This window comes from Balaenoptera ricei, chromosome 20, assembly GCF_028023285.1.
Source record: "Balaenoptera ricei isolate mBalRic1 chromosome 20, mBalRic1.hap2, whole genome shotgun sequence".
In the NCBI taxonomy this organism is placed as follows: Eukaryota; Metazoa; Chordata; class Mammalia; order Artiodactyla; family Balaenopteridae; genus Balaenoptera; species Balaenoptera ricei.
The window spans coordinates 17952879-17980730 of record NC_082658.1 but is presented as its reverse complement, the minus strand read 5'-3'; the positions used below and the strand labels follow the sequence as shown (position 1 = coordinate 17980730).

The 27852-nt window shown below is 40.9% G+C and overlaps 1 protein-coding gene across 2 annotated transcripts; it reads right to left on the bottom strand.

Moving 5' to 3' along the window:
- Nucleotides 1-296: 296 nt before the first annotated feature.
- MRPL45 (mitochondrial ribosomal protein L45) lies at nt 297-27758 on the bottom strand. Of its 2 annotated transcripts, XM_059906858.1 has the most exons (8): nt 27653-27758; nt 26583-26760; nt 25727-25844; nt 21561-21659; nt 2573-2621; nt 1529-1678; nt 997-1170; nt 297-791 (listed from the first exon to the last, which is right to left on the bottom strand). In XM_059906858.1, exons 1-8 carry the CDS (start codon nt 27716-27718, stop codon nt 705-707), a joined length of 921 nt encoding a protein of 306 aa, XP_059762841.1. In that variant the 5' UTR covers nt 27719-27758; the 3' UTR covers nt 297-704. The 2 variants fall into 2 exon arrangements, with proteins under 2 accessions (XP_059762841.1, XP_059762840.1); XM_059906857.1 differs by lacking the exon at nt 21561-21659 and having other exon boundaries at nt 27653-27757.
- Between the last annotated feature and the right edge of the window lie 94 nt (nt 27759-27852).

Genomic DNA, 27852 nt, shown 5'->3' with positions numbered 1-27852 from the left:
TTCCTGGGATCACACCAGGATGCAGCTGATAATTAAGAACAAAATCCAAAGGCTGAGGGCTAAATGATTTCTTTGGATTTACATTCATCTATGAAATATAAATACTGATTCAGTGAGTCAGCGTATGCGAAAAGACCCTCTTAAATGACACCACTTTTAGAAACACGAATTATTTTTCCCAAGTCTGGATTTCCTGTAAGTCACATCACTCACAATTAAGATAACTTCCACTTCTGCCCTCTGAAGGCTGGTCTACTTCCATCCTGAACCAGGAGAAATACACAGAACCCACCACATTTGTCCAATACCTGACAGTGTTTTATTTCAAACTCTGATCCTGCCCTGTAATTAGAAAGAAAGTTCCGCCAGTTTGCTCCTGACAGTTCTTGCTGCGGGAAAAGCTGGTATCAGATGTTCTCTGAAACATACTGTTTTTCATCTGGAGTTAGAAGCTAGATATAAGATTAAAAAAAGAAGAAGTAGGTCCATTGTTGTGCACAGGACCAACCCACCAGGGCCTAACCATCAGTAGCGGTTACTGAGGATGAGACTGCTAAAAAGACCCAAGCAGGGCAAGAGAGAACAAAGTTAGCTCTTTCTACAGCATGAAGAAAATGGATGACTTCACAGCTCCCAGACTCCCGGACTTCACAGCTCCGAGCCACCTCAGCACCCATGCTTCACCCGAGGAGTCACTTTTGCCATCACGCTAGCTGAGGCTTATGGGCCTCTCCTTGTGGCTCTTCATACTCTTCCCAAGGTTTCATCTGGGGGCCAGGGATCATCACGGTCTGAAAGAGCAGGATGCTGAGTTATCTACTATCCAAGTCCATGGCTTACCTAAGAGATTCATGCCCGCCTCCACGCCCACCTCCGTGCCCACCGCCAACAAGACGACTCCTCTTCCTGGTGGTGCATTACCCTCTCTGTCCACTAGGTGGAGCCCAACAGGAGTGGCTTAGGATGCCATGTCTTCAACCATGCAAGCTGCTTTACCTTAAGGATAGGCTGCTTAGGGGGTGCCCATGGGGGAATGATCTTGCCATGCATTCTCCAGCTCCCATAGGGATTCACCAGATGCTTTTCAAAGACAACATACTCCAGGACATCCCTGGGCACATCTTCCTGTCCATACATCAACCGGCCAAACCGATCATAGATGGCCAGAGTCTGCAAGGATGAAAGCACATCTAGTCGGTTAGTCCTCAGAGTTGTTTAATTCTGAATCTAGACTAACAGATCAACCGCTGACACTTTACTCTTAGAGGGTTTTTGACTGGGGGGCGGGGGGGCGGGGTGGTGGAAGGAGGTGGGAGGGAGTCCAGGAAGGGTGGGGAAGAATATCCCCACACCTGTTTTAGTAGAGCTAACATCCAGCAGTGGGAAGGGTGCAGTGACAAGGTAAGAAAGACCATGGTGAACCTTTCCTTAGAACTCACAGTCCCGGGCAGCTGTACCCAGGACTCAGAGGTAGGTGCCCAACCTGAGAGTGAAGAAAGCTGGGAGGAAAGCAGACTGGTGCCTCTACCTGCCGGGTGTGCATGCGGATGGTGACCTGGCCATACGCGTTGCCCTGTTTCAGCAGACTTGAACAGCGAACCTGCACCACCTGGGGTGGCTCTAAAGATTCTACAAAGTTCCAGCGGACGGTCTTGTATTTGATGTCCCAGACCATGTCCTGAGGGCAGAGGAGAATAGTTCAACTGGATTTTTCCCTCCCTGTAGGGAAGTTGGTGCTTATTTCCACGCTTGCTCTTCTTGCAATACCACAGTCAACATGCAACGTTTCCCGTCAAATGCTCTCTGGTGCTTATTTTCTCTCACCTTAAGCTACTGCTCAAGCTCACCTCACAACTCTCTTTCCATTTCTAAATCACAACTCAAGACCCACCTACCTCCTTGAGGACCCTTCTCCAAATGAATGAAGACCACACTCCAAACTGCCAGCTTACCTAATATACCATTATCCCTCCTACACACTTTCATAATCTGCTCATTATTGCATGCATTTCTGTTGACTGCACACGTTTGTTTTTTTTTCCTCTCACCTTTTGGCAGTGAAAGGTGGGATTTTATAGGAATTTTATAGCCTTTTATAAAGGCTAACCTGCTAAGACTAGGATAGCTATACTTGTCCCTGGGGAGATGAAGTAAAACTGATAGAAACTGAAGTTTTTATTCTTGAACCTCTAACTGAACCACAAAGTCCTCATTGTTAGGGGTCTCCCAGAGTACCTAGCACCCCTGTTACCACCCAATGTAAGCCCCATGAACACTGGTTAAATCCTTTATTGTAGTATAGGTATGTGCAGGGCTGGCCTAATGTGACCATACCCTCACCTCAGGATCTGTAGTCTCAGTACTGCTTGCTGAGGGACTTCCTCTTTCTTCATCTGCATGGCCTTTACCAGAGTCCATATCAAGTCATTATCATTCAGCCAAAAATAATGGAACTTCAGCTTTTGCCTTAAACTTCCTGCACTCTCAAAACTGATCCTTAAGAAAATCAGAGGTGATATCTAGAATCTGTCTACTCAGGGGTCCCACAGTTCTAAGGAAGATAAGAACCTACCGGAAAACAGTTTTCAGTTACCAAGGTATGAAGCCGGTCATGGTCTGAGCTAAAAAGGAAAGAGATATGTATCACTGACTCCTGCTTTCATGATACCATGTATGAAAGCTGAAAATGGCCCTGAAAATGGAAAACAAGTCCCTTCATATTTATAAACATTTTCTGCACACCTGCTATAAGCCAGATAACATACTAAGTCCCAGTCCTAGTCCAAAGATGAAGAACCACATGATTTACCAGAAAACCGTGAGATCTACGAGCAGCGTAAAGTTACGTTTGAATCTCAGGAGCAGAAAGAAATTTCTCTGAAATTACTACACCTCCTTGAGATGGGCAAGAAGCCCTCACTGGGACGTGGGGACTGATGTTTGTTCTAAGCTGGAACAAAATCCAACACAAATAACAATCAAAAGCTCAATTTATCTCCTCTTACCATGGACACATCATCAATACCAACTGCTTAGCCTTATTTCTTACACATTCATCTTTGAACCTAGCCAGAAGATAACCATCTGTTTTTTCTGGTCTTTTCTACATAAAACTGCCCCCTGCCCGATCTTTGTTGCTGCCAGAGTGACCTAGTTATGCTGATTCTATGTAGTAACAGTAAGAAAATAGTTGGCAAACCCCAGCTCCTGTACATATTAGACTTTAGGAGGGTTCCTAACTGAAGGGCTTCAAATAAACCTAAGACCACAGATTAGTTTCTTTCAGATACACATTCATGACTTTTCCCCACAATTTAATACTTTCTGAGCAGTTTAAGTCTTTGCCCTTTGAAAAATTGTGTCTCTAATCCCAGAGTGGGTAATGGATTAGTTCTATCTGCTTCCCCTCCACTTCTATTCCAAATACAAAAGATTCCGAGTCATTTCCCCCACTGTAGCTCTAGACTAGACTAGACTGAGGTGTGGTGACAGCTCCCACAACCACCACGCCTGCCACCTCAGAATAAATTCTTCCTCGTCACTGTCCTGGCCTAGAAATCTTCAGTAGAAATAAATTCCCCTTTTTGAGTTCACTCAGTATTTTGCAATAGAACTTACCCTGAAAAATAAAAGGAGGACATCTGCTTTGGGCAACGTAATGGACTGAGCTTATGTGAAACTGCTCCCACTATAAACATCCAGAAAGGTTGGAGAGAATATAATACACACAGACACACACACATTTAAAAATCTCTAGCCTAGTTCACAAGAAAGGAAGGTAAGTCCTTAGATGCCAGAAAGGAAGAGGGAATTAAAAGCAGAATGGAAAGAATACAACCTGATACCACAACAGCACAGAGATGATTTAGGGATCTAGAAATAGGATCTGATGGCTAGAGCTTGACTTTTCCTAAAACCTTGGATGCTGGAAGGACAGGGAGTTGGAACTGAGATCCCTGTATAAAGCTATGACCCTCAAAAAGAGTCCTGTACCTGCAGGAAAGGGAAACTAGAAAATAGTCCACCAACCTAGATATAAAGTTTCCCTCAGTCTAGGGCTTGGGCAGGGTGGGGTGGGGTGGGGTGGGGAATCTAAAAAACAAATTAAAAAAACTCCCACAAAAAATTAAAGCCCTAAGTCCACATTATACCCACAGGTGGACACAGAATTTATGGTATCTGTATGATGTAAGAATTCCTAAGCTAAGAAATTAACATAAAAACTGATACCTGGCCAATGATATCCCTAGAGTATCTGGCAGAAACACCCCAAAAACCTCTCTGGGATCATATTCATAACTTAGATTGTTTGGAATTCCCTCAGAAGAAACACTCTCCATTGCAGACGAGCTCACAATGAAACATTACAAAACATTTGGAAGCTAGCAAAATCAACAGACACAGACATCAAGCAAAATGACAGAGGAGGAAGCACTAGGGTTGGGTCCCTCCATTGAAACAACTGATAAATTAGAAAAAATAACCAGAACCACAATTTCAGAACTCTGGATGTTGACTGGACACCTATAACAACTAGGGGAGTGCTTGACGAAGGGAGAAGCCAGTGATCTCGAATTTAAGAACATGTGCAAACCACCTACCCTCCTCTTTCCCTCAGCCCTGCCATTACTGGTGGGGACAGTGGCCTGCGTTCCTGGAGTGGATGGCTGGTGCAAGGGCAGGCAGTAGGGACCCCTCCCTCCAAAAATTTGAGTTGCACATTTTGGTCAGGCTGGTGGATTGCAGAGAGACCAGAGCAGATGATGTCATGGTTTCAGCCGTGCTGGCTGCAGCAGCTTTTCCCACCAACAGATTTAAAGGGATAAAGGACCAAGAACACCTGTTTTGTTTTTATTCAGCCAGACAATTTAGGAAATCTTTGTCAGGTCACTGGCTGACTGCAGAGATAATGGAACAGAAACTTCAATGACTACCCACAACAAAGAATACACACTTAGCAATACTAGTTTGGAAAAGTCACAAATGGATGGCAGTGGCACTGATGAGCAAAGTCAGCAATTCCTGAGGAGCAGAGGAATCTGATTTCCAGAGTTACCACATAAAAATACTCAGAATGTCCAGTTCTCAACAAAAAAATTACAAAGTATACAAAGAAACACGAAAGTATGGCCCATCCAAAGGAAAAAAATTTTTGACAGAAACCATCCCTGAGGAAGCCCAGACACTGGAATTATTAGCCAAAGACGTTAAATCAACTATCTTACTTATGCTCACTGAGATAAAGGTAACCATGGACAAAGAACTAAAGGAAATCAGAAAACAATGTATGAAATAAGAACATCAATAGATCCACCAGAGGGCAGACAGCAGAAGCAAGAAGAACTACAATCCTGCAGCCTGTGGAACAAAAACCACATTCACAGAAAGATAGACAAGATGAAAAGGCAGAGGGCTATGTACCAGATGAAGGAACAAGATAAAACCCCAGAAAAACAACTAAATGAAATGGAGATAGGCAACCTTCCAGAAAAAGAATTCAGAATAACGACAGTGAAGATGATCCAGGACCTCGGAAAAAGAATGGAGGCAAAGATTGAGAAGATGCAAGAAATGTTTAATAAAGACCTAGAAGAATTAAAGAACAAACAAACAGAGATGAACAATACAATAACTGAAATGAAAAATACACTAGAAGAAATCAATAGCAGAATAACTGAGGCAGAAGAACAGATAAGTGACCTGGAATACACAATGGTGGAATTCACTGCTGTGGAACAGAATATAGAAAAAAGAATGAAAAGAAATGAAGACAGCCTAAGAGACCTGTGGGACAGCATTAAACACAACAACATTCGCATTATAGGGGTCCCAGAAGGAGAACAGACAGAGAAAGCACCCGAGAAAATATTTGAAGAGAGTATAGTCGAAAACTTTCCTAACATGGAAAAGGAAATAGCCACCCAAGTCCAGGAAGCGCAGAGAGTCCCATACAGGATAAACCCAAGTAGAAACACGCTGAGACACACAGTAATCAAATTGGCAAAAATTAAAGACAAAGAAAAATTATTGAAAGCAGCGAGGGAAAAAAGACAAATAACATAGAAGGGAACGCCCATAAGGTTAACAGCTGATTTCTCAGCAGAAACTCTACAAGCCAGAAGGGAGTGGCATGACATATTTAAAGGGATGAAAGGGAAGAACCTATAACCAAGATTACTCTACCCAGCAAGGATCTCATTCAGATTTGATGGAGAAATCAAAAGCTTTACAGACAAGCAAAAGCTAAGAGAATTCAGCACCACCCAACCAGCTCTACAACAAATGCTAAAGGAACTTCTCTAAGTGGGAAACACAAGAGAAGAAAAGGACCTACAAAAACAAACCCAAAACAATTAAGAATACGGTCATAGGAACATACATATTGATAATTACCTTAAATGTGAATGGATTAAATGCTCCAACCAAAAGACACAGGCTTGCTGAATGGATACAAAAACAAGACCCATATATATGCTGTCTACAAGAGACCCACTTCAGACCTAGGGACACATACAGACTGAAAGTGAGGGGATGGAAAAAGATATTCCGTGCAAATGGAAATCAAAAGAAAGCTGGAGTAGCAATACTCATATCAGATAAAATAGACTTTAAAGTAAAGAATGTTACAAGAGACAAGGAAGGACACTACATAATGATCAAGGGATCAATCCAAGAAGAAGATATAACAATTATAAATATACATGCACCCAACATAGGAGCACCTCAATACATAAGGCAACTGCTAACAGCTATAAAAGAGGAAATCAACAGTAACACAATAATAGTGGGGGACTTTTAACACCTCACTTACACCAATGGACAGATCATCCAGACAGAATATTAATAAGGAAACACAAGTTTTAAATGACACAATAGACCAGATAGATTTTATTGATATTTACAGGACATTCCATCTAAAACCAGCAGATTACACTTTCTTCTCAAGCGTGCACGGAACATTCTCCAGGATAGATCACATCTTGGGTCACAAATCAAGCCTCAGTAAATTTAAGAAAACTGAAATCATATCAAGCATCTTTTCTGACCACAACGCTAGGAGATTAGAAATCAATTACAGGGAAAAAAACGTAAAAAACACAAACACATGGAGGTTAAACAATATGTTACTAAATAACCGAGAAATCACTGAACAAATCAAAGAGGAAATCAAAAAATACCTAGAGACAAATGACAATGAAAACACGACGATCCAAAACCTATGGGATGCAGCAAAAGCAGTTCTAAGAGGGAAGTTTATAGCTATACAAGCCTACTTCAAGAAACAAGAAAAATCTCAAATAAACAATCTAACCTTACACCTAAAGGAACTAGAGAAAGAAGAACAAACAAAACCCAAAGTTAGCAGAAGGAAAGAAATCATAAAGAACAGAGCAGAAATAAATGAAACAGAAACAAAGAAAACAAGAGCAAAGATCAAAAAAACTAAAAGCTGGTTCTTTGAGAAGATAAACAAAATTGATAAACCATTAGCCAGACTCATCAAGAAAAAGAGGGTGAGGACTCAAATCAACAAAATTAGACATGAAAAAGGAGAAGTTAAAACAGACAATGCAGAAATACAAAGCATCCTAGGAGACTACTACAAGCAACTCTATGCCAATAAAATGGACAACCTGAAAGAAATGGACAAATTCTTAGAAAGGTATAACCTTCCAAGACTGAACCAGGAAGAAATAGAAAATATGAACAGACCAATCACAAGTAATGAAATTGAAACTGTGATTAAAAATCTTCTAACAGGGCTTCTCTGGTGGCACAGTGGCTGAGAATCTGCCTGCTAATGCAGGGGACATGGGTTCGAGCCCTGGTCTGGGAAGATCCCACATGCCACGGAGCAACTAGGCCCGTGAGCCACAACTACTGAGCCTGCGCGTCTGGAGCCTGTGCTCCGCAACAAGAGAGGCCGCAATAGTGAAGAGGCCCGTGCACCGCGATGAAGAGTGGCCCCCGCTTGCCACAACTAGAGAAAGCCCTTGCACAGAAACGAAGACCCAACACAGCCAAAAAAAAAAAAAAAATCTTCTAACAAACAAAAGTCCAGGACCAGATGGCTTCACAGGTGAATTCTATCAAACATTTAGAGAAGAGATAACACCCATCCTTCTCAAACTCTTCCAAAAATTGCAGAGGAAGGACCACTCCCAAACTCATTCTATGAGGCCACCATCACCCTGATACCAAAACCAGACAAAGATACCACAAAAAAAGAAAATTACAGACCAATATCACTGATGAATACAGATGCAAATATCCTCAACAAAATACTAGCAAACAGAATCCAACAACACATTAAAAGGATCATACACCATGATCAAGTGGGATTTATCCCAGGGATGCAAGGATTCTTCAATATACGCAAATCAATCAATGTGATACACCATATTAACAAACTGAAGAATAAAACCATATGATCATCTCAATCGATGCAGAAAAAGCTTTTGACAAAATTCAACACCCATTTATGATAAAAACTCTCCAGAGAAACTGGGCATAGAGGGAACCCACCTCAACCTAATAAAGGCCATATACGACAAACCCACAGCAAACATCACTCTCAATGGTGAAAAACTGAAAGCATTTCCTCTAAGATCAGGAACAAGACAAGGATGTCCACTCTCACCATGATTATTCAACATAGTTTTGGAAGTCTTAGCCACAGCAATCAGAGAAAATAAATAAATAAAAGGAATACAAATTGGAAAAGAAGAAGTAAAACTGTCACTGTTTGCAGATGACATGATACTATACATAGAGAATCCTAAAGATGTCACCAGAAAACTAATAGAGCTAATCAATGAATTTGGTAAAGTTGCAGAATACAAAATTAATGCACAGAAATCTCTTGCATTCCTATACACGAATGATGAAAAATCTGAAAGAGAAATTAAGGAAACACTCCCATTTACCACTGCAACAAAAAGAATAAAATACCTAAGAATAAACCTATCTAGGGAGACAAAAGACCCGTATGCAGAAAATTATAATACACTGATGAAAGAAATTAAAGATGATACAAACAGATGGAGAGATATACCATGTTCTTGGATTGGAAGAATCAATATTGTGAAAATGACTATACTACTCAAAGCAATCTACAGAGTCAATGCAATCCCTATCAAATTACCAGTGGCATTTTTTACAGAACTAGAACAAAAAATCTTAAAATCTGCATGGAGACACAAAAGACCCCGAATAGCCAAAGCAGTCTTGAGGGGAAAAAAACGGAGCTGGAGGAATCAGACTCCCTGACCTCAGACTATACTACAAAGCTACAGTAATCAAGACAATATGGTACTGGCACAAAAACAGACATAGAGATCAATGGAACAGGATAGAAAGCCCAGAGATAAACCCACGCACCTATGGTCAACTAATCTATGACAAAGGAGGCAAGGATATACAATGGAGAAAAGACAGTCTCTTCAATAAGTGGTGCTGGGAAAACTGGACAGCTACACGTAAAAGAATGATATTAGAACACTCCCTAACACCATACACAAAAATAAACTCAAAGTGGATTAAAGACCTAAATGTAAGACTGGACACTATAAAACTCTTAGAGGAAAACATAGGCAGAACACTCTATGACATAAATCACAGCAAGATCCTTTTTGACCCACCTCCTAGAGAAAAGGAAATAAAAACAAAAATAAACAAATGGGACTTAAAGAAACTTAAAAGCTTCTGCACAGCAAAGGAAACCATAAACAAGACGAAAAGACAACCCTCAGAATGGGAGAAAATATTTGCAAATGAAGCAACTGACAAAGGATTAATCTCCAAAATTTACAAACAGCTCATGCAGCTCAATATCAAAAAAACAAACAACCCAATCCAAAAACGGGCAGAAGACCTAAAGAGACATTTCTCCAAAGAAGACATACAGATGGCCAAGGAGCACATGAAAGGCTACTCAACATCACTAATTATTAGAGAAATGCAAATCAAAACTACAATGAGGTATCACCTCATATCAGTTACAATGGGCATCATCAGAAAATCTACAAACAAGAAATGCTGGAGAGGGTGTGGAGAAAAGGGAACTCTCTTGCACTGTTGGTGGGAATGTAAATTGATACAGCCACTATGGAGAACAGTATGGAGGTTCCTTAAAAAAAACTAAAAATAGAATTACCATATGACCCAGCAATCCCACTACTGGGCACATACCCAGAGAAAACCATAACTCAAAAAGACACATGCACCCCAATGTTCACTGCAGCACTATTTACAATAGCCAGGTCATGGAAGCAACCTAAATGCCCATCGACAGACGAATGGATAAAGAAGATGTGGTACATATATACACTGGAGTATTAGCCATAAAAAGCAACAAAATCAGGTCATTTGTAGAGACGTGGATGAATGATGAATGTAGATACTGTCATACAGAGTGAAGTCAGAAAGAGAAAAACAAATATCATATATTAACGCATATATGTGGAACCTAGAAAAATGGTACAGATGAACTGGTTTGCAGGGCAGAAATTGAGACACAGATGTAGAGAACAAACGTATGGACACCAAGGGGGGAAAGTGGTATGGGGGGGAAGGTGGTAGTGTGATGAACTGGGAAATTGGAATTGACATATAGACACTAATATGTATAAAATGGATAACTAATAAGAACCTGCTGTATAAAAAAATAAAATAAAATTCAAAAATTAAAAAAAAAAAAAAGAACATCAATAAAGAGACAGAAATTATGAAAAGGAACCAAACAAATTCTGGAGTTGCAAAGTACAGTGACTGAAATTAAAAATTCACTACAGGGGCTGAACAGCAGATCTGAGCAGGCAGAAAAGGATCAGCTAACTTGAGGATATGACAATTGAAACTATCCAGTCTAAGGAGCAAAACGAAGAAAGAATAAAGAAAAATGAGCAGAGCCTGAGGGACCTGTGGGACACCGTCAAGTGCACCAACACACATATCACAGAGTCCCAGAGGAGAAGAAAGAGGTGGCAGAAAAAAACATTTGAAGAAATAATGGCTGAAGGGACTTCCCTGGTGGTCCGATGGTTAAGACTCCATGCTTCCACTGCAGGGGGCTCGGGTTCAATCCCTGGTCAGGGAACTTTTTTTTTGGTGTGGCCAAAAAAAACAAAAAAGAAAGAAAGAAAGAATGGCTGAGGGCTTCTCTGGTGGCGCAGTGGTTGAGAATCCGCCTGCCAATGCAGGGGACATGGGTTCAAGCCCTGGTCCGGGAAGATCCCACATGCCGCGGAGCAAGTAAGCCCGTGCGCCACAACTAGAGCCTGTGCTCTAGAGCCCGTGAGCCACAACTACTGAGCCCGCGTGCCACAACTACTGAAGCCTGTGCACCTAGAGCCCGTGCTCCACAACGAGAGAAGCCACCGCAATGAGAAGCCCATGCACTGCAATGAAGAGTAGCCCCCGCTCGCCGCAACTAGAGAAAGCCCGCGTGCAGCAACGAAGACCCAACATGGCCAAAAATAAATAAATTAAATTTAAAAATTTACAAAAAAAAGAAAGAAAGAATGGCGAAAACACCCCAATTTTGATAAAAGACTTGAATATTCACATCTAAGAAGCTCGACAAACTCCAAGCAGAATGAACTCAAAGAAATCCAGACTGAGACAAAGAGAAAATCTTAAAAGCAGCAAAAGAGAAGTGACTCATCACATACCAGGGATCCTCAAAAAGATTATAGTTGATTTCTTATCAGAAACAATGGAGACCAAAAGACAGTGGGATGATGTATTTAGAGTCCTAAAAGAAAAACTGTCGGGACTTCCCTGGTAGCGCAGTGGTTAAGAATCCGCCTGCCAATGCAGGGGACATGGGTTTGATCCCTGGGCTGGGAAGATCCCACATGCTGCAGAGCAACTAAGCCCATGTGCCACAACTACTGAGCCTGCGCTCTAGAACCTGTGAGCCACAACTTCTGAGCCCGCGTGCCACAACTACTTAAGCCCATGAGCCTAGAGCCCGTGCTCCGCAACAAGAGAAGCCACCGCAATGAGGAGTCTGAGCACTACAATGAAGAGTAGCCCCCACTCGCCGCAACTAGAGAAAGCCCGCACGCAGCAACAAAGACCCAACGCAGCCAATAAATAAATAAATAAATACATTTATAGAAGAACTGTCAACCAAGAAATTCTACAGTTTGAAAAACTATCCGTTAAGAATAAAGGAGGGACTTCCCTGGTGGTCCAGTGGTAAAGAATATGCCTTACAATGCAGGGGACACAGGTTCAATCCCTTGTCAGGGAACTAGGATCCCACATGCCACGGGGCAACTGGGCCCGCATGCCACAACTACTGAGGTCACGCACCTCAACTAGAGAGACTGTGTGCCACAACTACAGAGCCCACGCGCCCTGCAGCCTGCGCTCCACGACTAGAGAAAACTCGCACGCCACAACTAGAGAAGCCTGCACACTGCAACGAAGATCCCGTGTGCTGCAACTAAGACCCAACGCAGCCAAAAATAAATTAAATAAATAAATAATAAATAAATCTTTAAAAAAAAAAAAAAAGAATAAAGGAGAGGGGTTCCCTGGTGGTCCAGTGGTTAAGACTCCACGCTTCTACTGCAGAGCACGCGGGTTTGATCCCTGGTCAGGGAAGTTCTGCATGCTGCAAGTTGCAGCCAAAAAAAAAAAAAAAAAGAGTGAAGGAGAACTGTAGATATTTTCAGATAAACAAAAATTGAGAGAGTTCATTTCTAGTAGATCTGCCCTACTAGATATGCTAAAGGGAGTTTTTCAGACCTAAATGAAAGGACACTAGACAGTAACTTAAAGCAATAAGAAAAAATAATGAACATTGATAAAGGTTACTATATAGGTAAATATAAAAGCCAGTATTATTGTACTTCTGATTTGTAATTCCTATTTTTTTCCTATATGATTTAAAAGGCAAATGCATAAAACATTAATTACAAACCTATGTTATGGGCACACAACGTATACAGACACAACCTGTGACAATAACAAAGCAAAGGGGACAGGACAGAGATACAGAGATGCAGAAAGTTTGTATACTACTGAAACTAAGTTGTTATTTTTCAAACTAGACTGTTAAGATGTTAATGCTAATTCCCAAAGTAACCACTAAGAAAATAATTTTAAAATATATAAAAAAGGAAAAAAGGGAGTCAGAAAGGTACACTATTAAAAAATTAACTAAATACAAAAAAAGGCAGTAATGGAGGAAATGAAGACCAAAAAACACATACAACATACAGAAAATAATAATGGCAGACCTCCTTCCTTATCAGTAACTAGTTTACATGTAAATGTATTAAACTCTCTAATTAAAAGACAGAGATTGGCAGATTCACTAACAAAAAAAAAATAATCCTCCTTTATGCCATCTACAAGAAACTCGCTTTAGATAGACACAAGAAGACTGAAAGTAAAAGGATGGAAAAATATTCATACAAATAGTAACCAAAAGACAGTTGGGGTGGCAATATTACTGTTAGACAAAACAGACTTTACGCCGAAAAAAGATTATAAGAGACAACGAAGAACATTATATACTGATAGAGGGTTCAATCCATCAAAAAGATATAATTATAAACATATACATACCTAACACAAAGTCCCAAAACATATAAAGCAAAAACTGACAAAATTAAGGGGAAAATAAGAGTTTTATAATAATTACAAATTTCAATCCTTCACTTTCAATAATGGAAAGAACAATCAGATAGAAGATTGATGAGGAAATAGAGGACTTAAAATACCAATGAACAGATATATACAGAACACTCCATGCAACAACCGCAGAATATACATCCCTCTCACATGCACATGGACATTCTCCAAGATAGACCATATGTTCAGCCACAAAACAAGCCTAAATACATGTAAAAGATAGAAATCATGCAAAGTATCTTTTCTGATCACAATGAAATGAAACTAGAAATCAGTAACAGGAGAAAAACTGGAAAATTCACAAATATGTGGAAAATAAACTACACACTCTTAAATAACCAATGGGTCAAAGAAGAAAGCACAAGAGAAATTAGAAAATACCTTGAGACAAATGAGAATGAAAACACAACATACCAAAACTTATGGGATATAGCAAAAGCAGTGCTAAGAGGAAAATTTATAGCTGCAAACACCTACATTAATAAAGAAAGATCTCAAATTAATAACCTAACTGTACACTGTAAGGAACTAGAAGAAGACCAAACTATACTGAAAGTTAGCAGAAAGAAAGAAATAATACAGATTAGAGCAGAGAAAAACAAAATAGAGACATAAAAACAATAGAGAAAATCAATGAAACCAAAAGTTGGTTCTTTAAAAGATCAACAAAATGGACAAAACTTAGCGAGATTGATTAAAAAAAAGAGAGAGAGAAGATTCAAATTTCTAAAATCAGAAATGAAAGTGGGAACGTTACTACTGATTATACAGAAGTAAAAAAGGATTATAAGAGAATACTCTTGTATGCCAACAAACTGGATAACCTAGATAAAATGGACAAATTCCTAGAAACACACAAGCTACCAAAACTGACTCAAGAGAAAAAAGGAAATCTGAATAAATCTACAACAAGGCAACTGAATCAATAACCAACCTCCCCAAAAAGAAAAGCACAGGACCTGATGGTTTTACTGGTGAATTGTACCAAACATTTCAAGAAGAATTAACATCAAGTGAAGAGGAGGGAACACTTCATAATTCTATGAAGCCAACATTACCCTGATATCAAAGCCAGGTAAAGACACCACAAGAAAAGAAAACTACAGGCCAATATCCCTTATGGATATAAATGTAAAAATCCTCAACAAAATACTAGCAAACCAAATTCAGCATCATACTAAAAGAATTACCCAACATGACTAAGTGAGATTTATCCCTAGAATGCAAGGATGTTTTTTTTAAATTTTATTTATTTATTTTTGGCTGCACTGGGTCTTTGTTGCTGCGGGCAGGCTTTCTCTAGTTGCGGCGAGCGGGGGCTACTCTTCGTTGTGGTGCGCAGGCTTCTCACTGCAGTGGCTTCTCTTGTTGCGGAGCACGGGCTCTAGGCGCACAGGCTTCAGTAGTTGTGGTGCATGGGCTCTAGAGCACAGGCTCAGTAGTTGTGGCGCACAGGCTTAGTTGCTCCTCGGCAGGTGGGATCTTCCTAGACCAGGTATCGAACCCATGTCTCCTGCACTGGGAGGTGGACTCTTAATCACTGCACCACCAGGGAAGTCCCGCAAGGGTGGTTTAACATAGAAAATCAATGTAATACACCACATTAATAAAATGAAAGAAAAAACCAATGTGAACATCTCAATTGATGCAAGAAAAGCATTTGACAAAATCCAACACATTTTCATGATAAAAACACTCAATGAACTAGGAGTAGAAGGAAAGCTCCTCAACACAATAAAGGCCTCATAAGAAAAATCCACAGGGACTTCCCTGGTGGTGCAGTGGTAAAGAATCTGCCTGGAGAGCCTCCCATCAAGCCTCTTAGATAGCCTCAACCACCAGAGGGCAGACAGCAGAAGCAAGAAAAACTACAAGCCTGTGGACCAAAAACCACAGTTACAGAAAGATAGACAAGATGAAGAATCTGCCTGCCGATGCAGGGTACGTGGGTTCGAGCCCTGGTCCGGGAAGATCCCATGTGCCACAGAGCAACTAAGCCCATGTGCCACAACTACTGACCCTGCACTCCAGAGCCTGCGTGCCACAACTACTAAAGCCCGTGCACCTAGAACCTGTGCTCCGCAACAAGAGAAGCCACTGCAATGAGAAGCCCACGCACTGCAACAAAGAGTAGCCTCCACTCACCACAACTAGAGAAAGCCTGTACATAGCAACAAAGACCCAATGCAGCCAAAAATAAATAAATAAATAAATCTATTAAAAAAAAAGAAAAATCCACAGCTGTATCATACCCGATGGTGAAAGACTGAAAGTTTTTCCCCTAAGATCAGAAACAAAACAAGGATGCCTGCTTTTACTACTTCTATTTAACATAATACCAGAAGTTCTAACCAGAGCAATTAGGCAAGAGAAAGAAATAAAAGGCATCCAAATTGGAAAGGAAGATGTAAAAAGTATGTTTGCAGATGACATGATCTTACATGCAGAAAATTCTAAAGGTTCCACAAAAAAGTATTAGAGCTAATAAAAAAATTCAACCAAGTTGCAGGATAAAAAAATCAACATACAAAACTCAGTTTTATTTCTATATACTAGCAATGAATACTAGAAAAGGAAATTAAGAAAACAATTCCATTACAGTGTGGTTCTGGCATAAGGATAGACACATAGACCAATGGAATAGAATGGTGAGCCCAGAAACAAACCTTCACATATATGATCAACTGATTTTCAACAAGGCTGTAAGATCATTCCCTGGGAAACGACAGTCCCTTCAACAAACAGGACTGGGAAAACTGGGTATCTATATACAAAAGAGTGAAGTTGGACCCTTACTTGACATCGTATGCAAAATTAACTCAAAATGGATCAAAGATCTAAATGTGAGAGTCAAATCTCAAAACTCTTAGAAGAAAACATAGGGGAAAAATTCCATGACACTGGATTTGGCAATGATTTGTAGGATTTGACACTAAAAACACAGGCAACAACAGAAAAAACATATAAATTGGACTTCGTCAAAATTAAACACCTTTGGGCTTCCCTCGTGGCACAGTGGTTAAGAATCCGCCTGCCAATGCAAGGGACACGGGTTCGAGCCCTGGTCTGGGAAGATCCCACATGCCACGGAGCAACTAAGCCCGTGAGCCACAACTACTGAAGCCTGCGCACCTAGAGCCCGTGTTCCGCAACAAGAGAAGCCACTGCAATGAGAAGCCTGCGCACTGGAACGAAGAGTAGCCCCTGCTCGCCACAACTAGAGAAAGCCTGCACGCAGCAACGAAGACCCAACGCAGCCAAAATAATAAATAAATAAAATAAAAAATTAAAAAAAACAAAACAAAATTTAAACACCTTTGTGCATTAAAGTACACCACCAAGAGAGTGAAAAGACAACCCACAAAATGGGAGAAAACATTTGCAAAGCATATATCTGATATGGGATTAATATCCAGAGCACATAAAGAGCTCCTGCAACTCTGTATCAAAATACTAACCCAATTGAAAAATGGACAAAGAACTTTAGACCTTTCTTCAAAGAAGATATACTAAATAGTCAACTAGCACATGAAAAGATGCTCAACATCACTAGCCATTAGGGAAATGCAGAGCAAAACCAAAATGAGATACCATTTCATACTCATTAGGATGGCTATTATCCAAAAAATGGAAAATAAAATGTTGGTAACAAGGTGGAGAAACTGGAACCCGTGTGCATTGGTGGTGGGAATGTAAAATGGCAAAGCTACCACGGAAGACCGTGGTTCCTCAAAAAATTAAACACAGAATTACCACATGATCCAGCAATTCCACTCCTAGGTATATACTCAAAAGACTCAAACCTGTACACCAGTGTTCGTAAAAGTATTATTCACAATAATGAAAAGGTGGAAGCAACCCAAATGTCCACCAACAGATGTAGGGATACAAAATGTGGTATATACATAAAATGGAATATTATTCAGCTTTAAAAAGGAAGGAAATTCTGATACATGCTACAACATGGGTGGGCTTTGAAGACATCATGCCAAGTGAAATAAACCAGTCACAAAAGGACAAATACTGTAAGATTCCACTTATATGAGGTACTTAAAATAGGCAAATCCATAGAGACAGAAAGTAGAATGTATGTTACCAGATGCTGGGAGGAAACAGCAATGGAGAATTATTGCTTAATGGGTACAGAGTTTCTGCTTGGGATGATGAACAATTTCAGGAAACAGATGGTGGTGATGATTGTATAACATTGTGAATGTACTTAAGGGCCACTGAATTATACTCTAAAATGGTATATTTTATATTATACGTATTTTTACTAACATCAATAAAAGCCCTTTTGAAACTGATAATTTTTAAATAAATGGTTATATTTTTAGTTTTTTAAAAATATCTATTGTAGGGACTTCCCTGGTGGTGTAGCGGTTCAGAATTCACCTGCCAATGCGGGGGACATGGGTTCGATCCCTGGTCCAGGAAGATCCCACATGCCGCAGAGCAACTAAGCCCATGCGCCACAACTACTGAGCCTGTGCTCTAGAACCCCTGTGCCGCAACTACTGAGCCCGTGTGCTGCAACTACTGAAGCTCACGCGCCTAGAGCCCGTGCTCTGCAACAAGAGAAGCCACCGCAATGAGAAGCCCGCGCACTGCAACGAAGAGTAGCCCCTGCTCTCCGCAACTAGAGAAAGCCTGCATGCAGCAATGAAGACCCAACACAGCCAAAAAATAAAAATTTAAATAAAATATCTATTGTAAAAAAAAATGCAGGCGTATAAAAAGGTAAGAACTAACCAAAACCAAAAGAAAAAAAAAAATAAAACAGCCCTATAGAAGATACAGATTTTATCAGACACAGACTTTAAAATAATTAGTATGTTCAAGAAATTAGATGACAGAATGGAGAATTTTAGCAAAGAACTGGACACACACACACACACACACTAAATCAAAAGTGAAAAGTACAAAATTAAGAACCCAACAGACAGGCTTAACAGCAGAGTTGATACAACTGAAGAGAGGACAGGAAGAAAGATCAGAAAACATCGAGAATGAAGCTGGAGGGGAAAAAAAAAAGACTGGAAAATAAAGAAAAGAGCCCTAAGAGACATCTGGCACACTGAAAATATCTAATGTATGTGTATTCAGAGCAACACAAGGAGACAGGAAAGTAGAGCGGAAGAAACATTTGAAGAGATGTTCTAAATTTTTTCAACACTAACCAAAAAAGCACCCAAATTTAAAAAGCAATAGGAACCTGGAGCAAGATAAAGATACACACACACTCACACACACACACACACAGGTACATCACAGTAAACTGCTGAACACTGAAGGCAGAGGAAAAAAAAACTTAGAAGCAGCCAGAGAAAAAAAGAAATTTTAACTTCAAAGGAACAAGAAAAAATAGCTAACTTCTCAACAGAATCAACAGAAACCAAAAGATGACATCTTCAAAATGCTGACAGAGGGGCTTCCCTGGTGGCACAGTGGTTGAGAATCCGCCTGCCAATGCAGGGGACACGGGTTCGAGCCCTGCTCTGGGAAGATCCCACATGCTGCAGAACAACCAAGCCCGTGCGCCACAACTACTGAGCCTGCGCTCTAGAGCCGGCGAGCCACAACTACTGAGCCCACATGCCACAACTACTGAAGCCCACGCGCCTAGAGCCCGTGCTCCACAACAAGAGAAGCCACTGCAATGAGAAGCCCACGCACCGCAACGAACAGTGGCTCCTGCTCGCCACAACTAGAGAAAGCCCGCGCGCGGCAATGAAGACCCAATGTAGCCAAAAAATAAATAAATAAATAAATACATTTATTTTATTTTTTTTTTAAATGCTGACAGAAGCTACCAACCAACCTAGAATTCTCCACCCAATGAAAGCATCCTTTAAAAATGAAGTGGGGGAGGGACTTCCCTGGTGGTCCAGTGGTTAAGAATCTGCCTTCCAATGCAGGGGATGTGGGTTTGATCCCCGGTCGGGGAACTAACATCCCACATGCTGCGGGGCAACTAAACCCTCGTGTCTCAACTACTGAGCATGTGAGCCACAACTAGAGAAGCCTGCACACTGCAACAAAAGATCCCACATGCCACAACGAAGATCTCGCGTTCCTCAACTAAGACCCAATGCAGCCAAAAATAAAATAAATAAATAAATATTTTAAATAAATAAACAAAAATGAAGTGGGGGGACTTCCCTGGTGGTCCAGTGGTTAAGACTCCATGCTCCCAACGCAGGAAGCCCAGGTTCGATCCCTGGTCAGATCCCACATGCTGCAACTAAAGATCCCACTCAGATGTAGAGAACAAATGTATGGACACCAAGGGGGGAAAGTGGCGGGGGTGGTGGTGGTGGTGGTGGGATGAATTGGGAGATTGGGATTGACATATATATACCAATATGTATAAAATAGATAACTAATAAGAACCTGCTGTATAAAAAAATAAATAAAATTCAAAAATTCAAAAAAAAAAATAAAAAAATAAAGATCCCACATGCAGCGACGAAGATCCTGCATGCTGCAACTAAGATCCAGAGTGGCCAAATAAATAAATATATTTTTTTAAAAAATGAAGTGGTGAATTCCCTGGCAGTCCAGTGGTTAAGACTCCATGCTTCCACTGCAGGGGGCGTGGGTTTGATCCCTTGTCATGCCACATGGCGTGATCAAAAAAATATATGTATTGAATATTTCAAAAAAATAAAAATAAAAAAATGAAGTGGAGGGAAAAAAACAAAAATAAAAAATGCAAGTGAAATAACAACAAGGTAGAACTAAAAAAACTAAATAACAATAACACAGGAGATGTATGAGGCAGTGACTGAAATTCAAGTGTTTGAAGCTTCTTGTGATATTGTCAACAATACATGCTAAACATTTTAACAATAACTATTATAAGAACAGAAGTAGGATGTAATAGTTCCAAACAAGTAGAAGGAATAAAAAAGTTAGAAGGAAATTATATCAATACCACAAATGAAAGGAAAAAAAGAAACAAAGAAAAATCATGGTAACTAGAATGCAAAAAATAATGTGGTAGGAAAAAAATATCAAATATAAAAAAAACTACACTGAACAATAAACACAGCAGGTTTCAAAAAAATACATCATTCATGTAAATTTTCACAACACATTAAACAATACTGTACATTGTTTATACACATGTACATGTGGTGAAAGTATAAAAATGTGCATGAGAGTAATAGGGAAGATAGTGGTTCTTTCTAGGAAGGAAAAGAATGGGGAGATGGGGCTTTAGCTGTATCTATAATGCTTTATCCCTGTCTCTTCCCCCAGTTAGGCATTCAGAAGCAAATACGGCAAAATGTAAACATCTATTACCTTGCAAGGTATTTTTTTATATGTTTGAAATATCTCACAATCAAACACTTTTTTTAAACAAATAAAAGTAAAAAGAAATAATTAATGGATTTGACAGTATAGGTTTGGGATCCTACCTGAAGCCTAGCCACAGCAAGCTACAGTTCAAAGAATGTCAGCAACAGTCCAAGGACTAGCACTTAAGATTATTCCAGGCCCCTCATGTTGATTTTTCATCTACCTAGCAGCCCTGACTTTTCTCCCCTGGTTCAATCAAGAAAAAGTTGGAAATTTTTAAAAGAAACTTATTCAAAATAATTAAGGAAAGGAAATGTACATATATAAGACAAACACACAAAAAGGGTCAGGATGAATTAGGGATCAGGAGGGTGAAAATAGCCGTTCAGCAGAGTCTCAACACTTGCCAGTGGAGCTGAGCCAGACCAAATGGTGAAAACGCCCAGAAGCAGTGAGAGGAGTCAAGGACAGCTCCAGGCTCCAATTATTTCCCACAGAGGAACATCTCCCACTCTAGAACTCTTACCTAAAGGAAAAAAAAAAACCTGTGCCTAGAATAATAGCTACTGAGAACATAATGGATATAAGACAGGGAGTTCACGTACTTGTTTAGACACAGGTGAGCTTCAATGAAGATGTCCTGGGCTTTTTCAGGGAAGTCCTTTATTTTAAAATTAGGATCACTTTCTCTTATCCTCCGGATTCTGTAAAATTAAGCATCAGAATCATTTCTAAAGAAGACTTCACACAATTTCCATGACTTACAGCTTACTTTACGTCCATTAATGTCTGTCCATTTATTCAATAATTGTTTTTTGAATGTGCCAAGTCCCGTAAATTCAACCTTCTAACTCACACTTAAATCAATCATTCTAAAGAAAGGCCAAAGCTGGGACTTCCTGGTGGTGTAGTGGTTAAGAACCCACCTGCCGATGCAGGGGACACGGGTTCGATCCCTGGTCCTGGAAGATCCCACAAGCCACGGAACAATTAAGCCCATGCACCACAACTACTGAGCCTGCACGCCACAACTACTGAAGCCCGTGTGCCCTAGGGCCCACGCACCACAACTACCGAAGCCCGCACACTCTAGGGCCCGAGTGCCGCAACTACCGAGCCCGCATGCTGCAACTACTGAAGCCCATGCGCCTAGAGCCCGTGCTCCGCAACAAGAGAAGCCACCACTATGAGAAGCCCACACACCACAACGAAGAGTAGCCTCCACTCACTGCAACTAGAGATAGCCAGCACGCTTTCTCAACAAAGCAACAAAGACACAATGCAGTCAAATATTAAAATTTAAATTTAAAAAGATAAATAAATAAAAATAAAAAATAAAGACCAAAGCTTCTCATAGTGAAATTACAGAATTTTGGCATTGAAAAAAACATCCTATAAGCACTAAGAAAGAAAAAACAGGTTTCATACAGAGGCTCAAGAGTCAGAAAGACATTGGGGGCTTCCCTGGTGGCACAGTGGTTGAGAATCTGCCTGCCAATGCAGGGGACACGGGTTCGTGCCCTGGTCTGGGAAGATCCCACATGCCGCAGAGCAACTGGGCCCGTGAGCCACAACTACTGAGCTTGCGTGTCTGGAGCCTGCACTCCGCAACAAGAGAGACCGCGACAGTGAGAGGCCCGCACACCGCGATGAAGAGTGGCCCCGCTCGCCACAACTAGAGAAAGCCCTCGCACAGAAACGAAGACCCAACACAGCCAAAAATAAATAAATAAATAAAATAAATTTATTAAAAAAAAAAAAAGAAAAAAGAAAGACATTGGGCTTCTAACTAGCAACATTAGAAGTTAGAAAGATGGGACTTCCCTGGTGGGCCAGTGGTTAAAACCCTGTGCTCCCAACGCAGGGGGCCCGGGTTCGATCCCTGGTTGGGGAACTAGATCCCGCATGCCGCACCTAAGATCCCGCATGCTGCGACTAAAAGAGCCCACATGCCGCAACTAAAGATCCTGCATGCCGCAACAAAGATCCCTCATGCTGCAACTAATACCCGGCACAGCCTAATAAACATTAAAAAAAAAAAAGGAAGTTAGAAAGACAATGGAGCAGTGCTTTTAATTGAGAAAAAAATGACTCCCAGCCCAGAATTCTATACCTGGGAAAATTATAAATGAAGTGGGAGACTAAAAAAAAGACTTTTCCTTAGCCTTGCAAGATCTCATTTATCTACCATCCACCCTTTCTCAGGAAGCTGCTGGGGAATGTGCGCCACCAAAATAACTGAATGAACCATGAAAGAGAGAGATGTAAAATCCACAAAACAGGGAATACACATAAGAGCAAGGCAAAAGGAGTATCAGGATGATGATAAAAGTAGATCCCACGATGTACAGGGAGCCTAAAGAGTGACCAATCCAGACTGAAATAGGTAAGAAGGCTCCAGAAGGGCTTTCTTCTTGAAGATGGGATTGATAAAATACTTAACGTTTTCTATGTACTCAGAGAAAATTAACACAACCAGGGGTTCCATAAGCAAATGAGAAAAAAAGACACTTGACACCAGAAAAAGAAACTATTATGCAGGAAAGGAAATGTAATAATAATGTACTGCATGACTCTGCTGTCAATAGCATTTTCGTAGTTATAATGTAAACAGGGAATCCTGATCTAATCAAAGTGTTACTATAACTATATTAAGAGGATGGGGGACACCATAACCCAGTGGAATTTATCCCAGGAATGCAGGAATGGTTTAACACTAAAAAAATCAATTAATGCAATATACCATATCAACAGAATAAAGGACAAATATCACATGATCATCTCAACAATCAGAGAAAAAGCATTTGATAAAATCCACTCTTTTGCACTTTTCACCTCAGAGCCTTGCTTGTACTGTTTTGTCTCCCTAGAATGCTATTCCTCACTATACCCCTCTACTCAGCTAACTCCAAGCAACCCTTTAGGTCCCAGCTTTAAATGTCATTTCCTTAGGGAAGCCTACCTTTAACTCCCAGACCAAGTTATCTTTCCCTGCCATATGTTCCCACAGCACTCATACTTCACCATATCTGTAATTATTTGTGTACAATCAGTATTTAATAACTGGTTTCCTCCCCTAGATAATAACTCCATAATAAAACCACCTGTGCTCTGTTCATCATCATCATGAACCCTTCCACCAAACAGCTCTTAGGCCAGGAGAGAAATACATGAGAGGAAATCATTGCAATACAGAGTTATCAGAAGCAGTAAGAATATGCGTACAGTTACATTTATAACAAAGGCAGCTCCAAAAAGTCAGGGAAGGCTTAAAAGCAGACAGAGATTAAAAGCAGACCTAGAGATTATCATACTTAGCGAAGTAAGTCAGAAAGAGAAAGACAAATACCATATGATATCACTTATATGTGGAATCTAAAATACAACACAGGGACTTCCCTAGCGGTCCAGTGGTTAAGACTTTGCGCTCCCACTGCAGGGGGCACAGGTTTGTTCCCTGGTCAGCAAACTCAGATCCCACATGCCGCGTGGTGTAGCCAAAAAAAAAAAACAAAACACACACACAACATATCTATGAAAGAGAAACAGACTCACAGACATAGAGAACAGACTCGTGGTTGCCAAAGGGGGTGGGGGAGGGAAGGATTGGGAGTTCCATTATTAAAAAAAGAGCGGGACTTCCCTGGGGGTGCAGTGGTTAAGAATCCACCTGCCAATGCAGGGGACATGGGTTCGAGCCCTGGTCCAGGAAGATCCCACATGCCATGGAGCAACTAAGCCCGTGCGCCGCAACTACTGAGCCCACATGCCACAACTACTGAAGCCCGCACTCCACAACAAGAGAGCAACCACAATGAGAAGCCCCCACACCGCAACGAAGAGTAGCCCCTGCTCACCACAACTAGAGAAAGCCCGTGCACAGCAACAAAGATCCAAAACAGCCAAAAATAAAAATTAATTAATTAAAAAAAAAAAAAAAGCAGACACAACGCTTGAGAGAAAAAGACATTTTTCAGGCAAAGGAAAGGATGTGCAAAGAGACACAGCACAACATTTGTCAAGGAACTGGCAATTAGTTTGGAAATGTTAAAGTTTAGGATGAGAAAAATGGAATAAGGAGATGATGGTGGAGAGGAAGGCAAGAGCCAAATTATAAAAAGCCCTGAATACCACTGAAGAAATCTGGATTTTATTCTTCAGATAACAGGGAGCCACAAAGGAGTCTGAGACAGAAAAGTTGATGTGATAAGATCTGTATTTAGAGAAACAGGTTATGGCCACATGAAGAATTAACACTGACTCAGTACACTTGTGCATAGAAATCTATATATGACCCTAAGAACCTATCATTTAGATACAGTTAGAGCTAGAGTGACAGATACTGAAAGTCTCTTTCAGAAGAAAGTTTTGGCTCTGCTCCTTAACTAAAGCCCAGTTAGCTCCCTAGAACACATCTGTCTTTTTAAGCCTTTTTGGCTTTTCTTACTCTCTTAAGTTTAAACTCTAAGGTATTTCTCATAAAAATATGCTCTCTCTTATTATTACTTTAAATTTTAAAATATGTGATCAAGAAAGTGTCCTACAAACTTCAATGTGAACTTCCTAAATGATATGACAAAAACGGCCAATCAAGGTTGAGATGCTACGATTCAGAATGCCCATATCATACATTAGCTCTATTACAGAGAAAGAATATACTGTCAAGTTATCAAGGGAGTTACAGCCAATGCAATTAACCCAAGATGGCCTCTCTGGATTAAGCAGCAACAAGAAATTTTTATTCTGACTCCCAGCTGTCTCAGACACCTACGATAATTGTGATGTCACATTCTTCTTCAATCGCTCAGTTCTCTGTGCCAGTCCTTCCTTAGAAAGAGATGACACTCGGGCGTCACCCTCAGGAGGAACATAGGCGTCAAAGATACCAGCTGTAAAGAGAGACGGAGAAAACTAAAAAAGCATTGAAAGATTGAGAAAAAGTCATCCTGAGGTCATAAAACATTGGGAGGGCTCCTGGATACAAAATAGACTAACAAAATAGACTTCCATGTAAAGGGAATCGTCTTGCATTAGAAAAAGTAGAATAAGATCATTTCAGTCTTCTCTTAGAGCCTCAGCTTCTTCTTGTACAAAAATGGAGAAGTTTTGGGCTTCCCTGGTGGCACAGTGGTTGAGAATCTGCCTGCCAATGCAGGGGACACGGGTTCGAGCCCTGGTCTGGGAGGATCCCACATGCCGCGGAGCGACTGGGCCCATGAGCCACAATTACTGAGCCTGCGTGTCTGGAGCCTGTGCTCCGCAACAAGAGAGGCCGCGACAGTGAGAGGCCCGCGCACCGCGATGAAGAATGGCCCCCACTTGCCGCAACTGGAGAAAGCCCTCGCACAGAAACGAAGACCCAACACAGCCATAAATAAATAAATAAATAAATAAAATATTTAAAAAAAAAAAAAAAAAATGGAGAAGTTTTACCCTGGTCTTCTAGGAATAGTGTGAAAACAAGATCAAAGATGACCTCACGAAATATAACGTATACAAATGATTGAGACTGAACCGATTTTGTAGTTAATTAAATGCTATCATTCATACTCCAAATCATTCCACTTTCCAAGAAGATCTCTGACAGAAGGGGATTGGGCCAGGGTCTCAGAAATACCATGTCTCACCTGTACAGGCCAGATGTATGGGACGCTCCAAATGTTCTGGAGGAATGACCAGTCCTGCTTTCCGGGCATATTCTACGAACTCCTTTTCTGATTTATATTTGGGTTGGTAAGTAGGGGGTGTGAAACGTTTTTTAGTTCTCACTGTAAATACTGCTGTGGACTGAGTCACCAGGACTGGCTGGAGGATGGTAGAAAAAGGTTAGGTAACCTGGAAAAAAATCAATCTTGTACAAACTGTAAGCAAAGACAGAATGGGCACATCCAAAGAATGACTTAGGAACAATTACAAAGCCACATATCACGGGGTAAAATGCACAACTATCTTAACAATTATGGGTGTCTCTTACTAAAAGCCAGTAAGCAACTTTAACTAACACCATTCAACGTTTACTAAAGGCTTTCCTTTATTTAGTACTTTCCATAGTATAGGACTGTGCCAACTCCTAGAGATGCAGAGTTGATGAAAGCAAGACTTCTGCTTTCAAAGAACGCTCAGTCTGATGGGGAACTTAAACACCAACCCAATACTGAAATGAGCAGAAGAAAAGTCCTCTTCTTGGCATCTCCTCTACATTTACTCAGATTCCATTCTGCTCGTTCTATTGGGAGCCTCAATGTAAACTTTATTCTGTCGTTCTAGCTCCCAACTGATCAATAAGCTCTTCAAAGGCCAGGTCTCTTTCCTCTCTGACCATGAGGTTTGTTCAGGCAGGTACGAGACTCCCTTCTTTACAGCTACTGTTCAATTAAGGACATTTATAAAAATCAACGGGAAGCGAACCCACCTTCCAACCATTACCTCTTCCCCTTTAACAACCCCAGGCCAGTCAGACCCAGACCAAACCGGAGAAACTTAATCCCCGAGAACTTGACCGCTCTCATGGCCCTACCGAGGCTCTCCCCACTCCGCCACATAGTTAAGTAGTTATGTCTCGTCTACCTCAACTCTTCCCTAGCCTAAGTACGACCTGTAACGTCCAAGTTCACCAAGGACAACTGCAAAGCGAGTATTTCCCTCCACTCTGTTCCGCTCCAGCCCCTAGACTCCTATCTACCCCGTCCCTACCCACCTGCCGAGACCACCATCCTAAAGCCCTGGATAAGCGAGACAAACCCCGCGGCACGGGGACTGCCATTTTGCTCACGCAAAGGCAGCCGGGATGGAGACAGTAAAAAGCCTGGGGCCGGAAAGGAGGTTTATAGGGCGGAGCTAGCTCGGGAGTGGAATTTTCCAGGGCACGCGCCCGCCGCCGAAGTGTGAGCGGCGCGA

What these genes read in the sequence shown, in the direction of transcription:
- MRPL45 (XM_059906858.1), bottom strand. Translation starts at nt 27,718, where the DNA reads ATGGCAGTCCCCGTGCCGCGGGGTTTGTCTCGCTTATCCAGGGCTTTA. An exon ending in TAGGATGGTGGTCTCGGCAG is followed by an intron (nt 26,761 to 27,652) that starts GTGGGTAGGGAC and finishes ACCATCCTCCAG; the next exon opens with CCAGTCCTGGTGACTCAGTC. An exon ending in CTAAGCAGCCTATCCTTAAG is followed by an intron (nt 792 to 996) that starts GTAAAGCAGCTT and finishes CTGCTCTTTCAG; the next exon opens with ACCGTGATGATCCCTGGCCC.